Below are 2,783 nucleotides of genomic sequence, written 5' to 3'. Positions count from 1 at the left end.
CACAGCATTGTCCACTGTAGCAGGCGCTGAAGCGTTTCTTTATTTTTCGTTTTCGCTTCCGTCCCGGCAGAGCCGCACTTTAGCGGTGGATCGCCCTGAAAGACTTTGGACTTTGGTGGAGGCAGCACGGCTGAGGCACTGTAAGTATTACCCAGCAGCAGTAATGCTGAGCAGCGGTGCAGCCGCCCTGACTCGGTGTGCGTCGGGGCAGCATCCCACGGCGCCGAGCACTGTCGAAATGACGACAGAGGCAGAGACCCTCGAGTTCTTCTTTTTTTTGGCTAGTAACGTAACCATGCATGCAAGATGATTTTTCTGGAGCCCAGGAACGGCCAAGAGTGCAATGTAACTGGACTGGTGCTTGTCTGCTACGGCCCACGGGTACAGTGTTAGCGGCCTGCCAGCAGAAAGCTCCACGTCTCCGGGGCCTCAAACAGTGCAGCAGCCTGCAGGCCGCAGCCCACCAAAAACCAAAAGCCAACTCCCCGGCCCGGCGCTGAAGCCACCACATTTTTTTCCCGGCCTAGCTGGCCTTGTTTGCCTGGCGCCGTTGCTCGCTCACTGCCCGCTGGCTGGCCCGTGTCTTCCTTCTACTAAGCCGCCTCAGACAAGGGCCTTCTTACTGTACTTTTTTACTCTGCGCTTTTTTACCCCCTTCTTACCCATCCCATCTTACACCTGTTTTCTTCCCCTTCCCCGTCTTTGTCCTGAATCAGTTCCTCCTTGAACCAATTCATTTCTGGTACACAATGGCTTCCGTCACCCGTCTCAGCAACTCGGCCTTGAAGGCTTCGCTTCGCGCTCCTGCTTTCGGAGCTCGCGCTGCCGCCTTCAACTCGGTCCGTTGCTACTCTGCCAAGACTCAGGTGCGTTTGCTCCCGCGATGCTTACGTCGCTTCAGTCCGACTCTGACGCCCTGCTGACCTGTACTGCCACAGACTCTCAAGGAGCGCTTCGCCGAGCTGCTGCCCGAGAAGATTGACGAGATCAAGAAGCTTCGCGCGTTAGTTGCCCGCCCTCTCCGAGACTCGACCAAACACTGACATCATATCGTTGCGACACAGTGAGCACGGCTCCAAGGTTGTTGACAAGGTCACTCTCGACCAAGTCTATGGCGGTGCCCGTGGCATCAAGGCCCTCGTCTGGGAGGGTTCCGTCCTCGACTCTGAGGAGGGTATCCGTTTCCGTGGCAAGACCATCCCCGAGTGCCAGGAGCTTCTCCCCAAGGCGCCCGGCGGCAAGGAGCCTCTCCCCGAGGGTAAGAATGACAATGCCGAATCCAATTGACGCGCGCGCGACTAATCCGAACCTCTACAGGTCTCTTCTGGCTTCTCCTGACCGGCGAGGTGCCCACCGAGCAGCAGGTCCGCGACCTCTCTGCCGAATGGGCCGCCCGTTCCGACATCCCCAAGTTCGTCGAGGAGCTGATCGACCACTGCCCTACCGACCTCCACCCCATGGCCCAGTTCTCCCTCGCCGTCACTGCTCTCGAGCAGACCTCGAGCTTCGCCAAGGCCTACGCCAAGGGCATCAACAAGAAGGAGTACTGGACCTACACCTACGAGGATTCCATGGACCTGATCGCCAAGCTCCCCAACATTGCTTCGCGCATCTACCAGAATGTCTTCAAGGGCGGCAAGGTTGCCCCCATCCAGAAGGACAAGGATTACTCCTTCAACTTTGCTAACCAGCTCGGCTTCGGCAATAACGCCGACTTTATTGAGCTTATGCGTCTCTACCTGACCATCCACACCGACCACGAGGGTGGCAACGTTTCTGCCCACACCACCCACCTTGTCGGCTCTGCCCTCAGCTCCCCCTTCCTCTCCCTCGCTGCTGGTCTCAACGGTCTGGCCGGTCCCCTCCACGGTCTCGCCAACCAGGAGGTCCTCAACTGGCTCTCCGAGATGAAGAAGGTCATTGGCGACGATCTGTCCGATGCCAACATCACCAAGTACCTGTGGGACACCCTCAAGTCCGGCCGTGTCGTTCCCGGCTACGGCCACGCCGTCCTCCGCAAGACTGACCCTCGCTACATGGCTCAGCGCGAGTTCGCCCAGGCCAAGATGCCCAACGACCCCATGTTCCAGCTTGTCAGCCAGGTCTACAAGATTGGCCCCGGCGTCCTGACTGAGCACGGCAAGACCAAGAACCCCTTCCCTAACGTCGACGCCCACTCTGGTGTCCTCCTCCAGCACTACGGCCTCACCGAGTCCAACTACTACACTGTCCTCTTTGGTGTTTCCCGTGCCATTGGTGTCCTTCCTCAGCTCATCATTGACCGCGCTGTTGGCTCCCCCATTGAGCGCCCCAAGTCCTTCTCCACTGCCAAGTGGATCGAGCTCGTCAAGAAGCTGTAAGTTGGACTCGACTTGCGTGTTTGACTATAATGGAATAGAATTAGGAGACGGGGTTATAACTTTAGACGTGTGAATTTTTTTTATATCTTTTGTTTTGCCGCGGAATTGGAATGATGGAAAAAGCTACTTCAAACGCAACAAGAGCGACGACTTGCGGTTGCCGGGACGGCGTTTGATTGCTTTCTTTGCAAGGAGAAGAAAAGATTGGTAACGCAGCTGATACCACCAACTGCTTTACCTAGCAGATAAAATGTACAATTAAGTAATGGATGAATCCTAAGACTCTCAACTCTACGTGCTGTGTTTCATCGTGACTTGTCTGGTGCCTGGATCGGCCCCGAGTGCCGTGATCTAGCATCTGTGGCGGAGGGTCCCGTGGCGTCGCTTGCCATGCACGGAAACCGAGCCGTTGGGATCATTGTG

At 56.8% G+C, this 2,783-nt stretch overlaps 1 protein-coding gene across 1 annotated transcript; it reads left to right on the top strand.

Annotated features, from left to right (window-relative positions):
- Positions 1–749: 749 nt before the first annotated feature.
- LMH87_009611 (uncharacterized protein) lies at positions 750–2,360 on the top strand (the record flags this gene model as incomplete). Its single annotated transcript, XM_056196636.1, has 4 exons — positions 750–866; positions 939–1,003; positions 1,065–1,258; positions 1,318–2,360. The coding sequence occupies 4 exons, from the start codon at positions 750–752 to the stop codon at positions 2,358–2,360; spliced, it is 1,419 nt and encodes a 472-aa protein (XP_056053764.1).
- Between the last annotated feature and the right edge of the window lie 423 nt (positions 2,361–2,783).

Source organism: Akanthomyces muscarius, chromosome 5 (assembly GCF_028009165.1).
Source record: "Akanthomyces muscarius strain Ve6 chromosome 5, whole genome shotgun sequence".
Classification (NCBI taxonomy): Eukaryota; Fungi; Ascomycota; class Sordariomycetes; order Hypocreales; family Cordycipitaceae; genus Akanthomyces; species Akanthomyces muscarius.
This window is presented reverse-complemented; position numbering and strand designations above follow the sequence as displayed.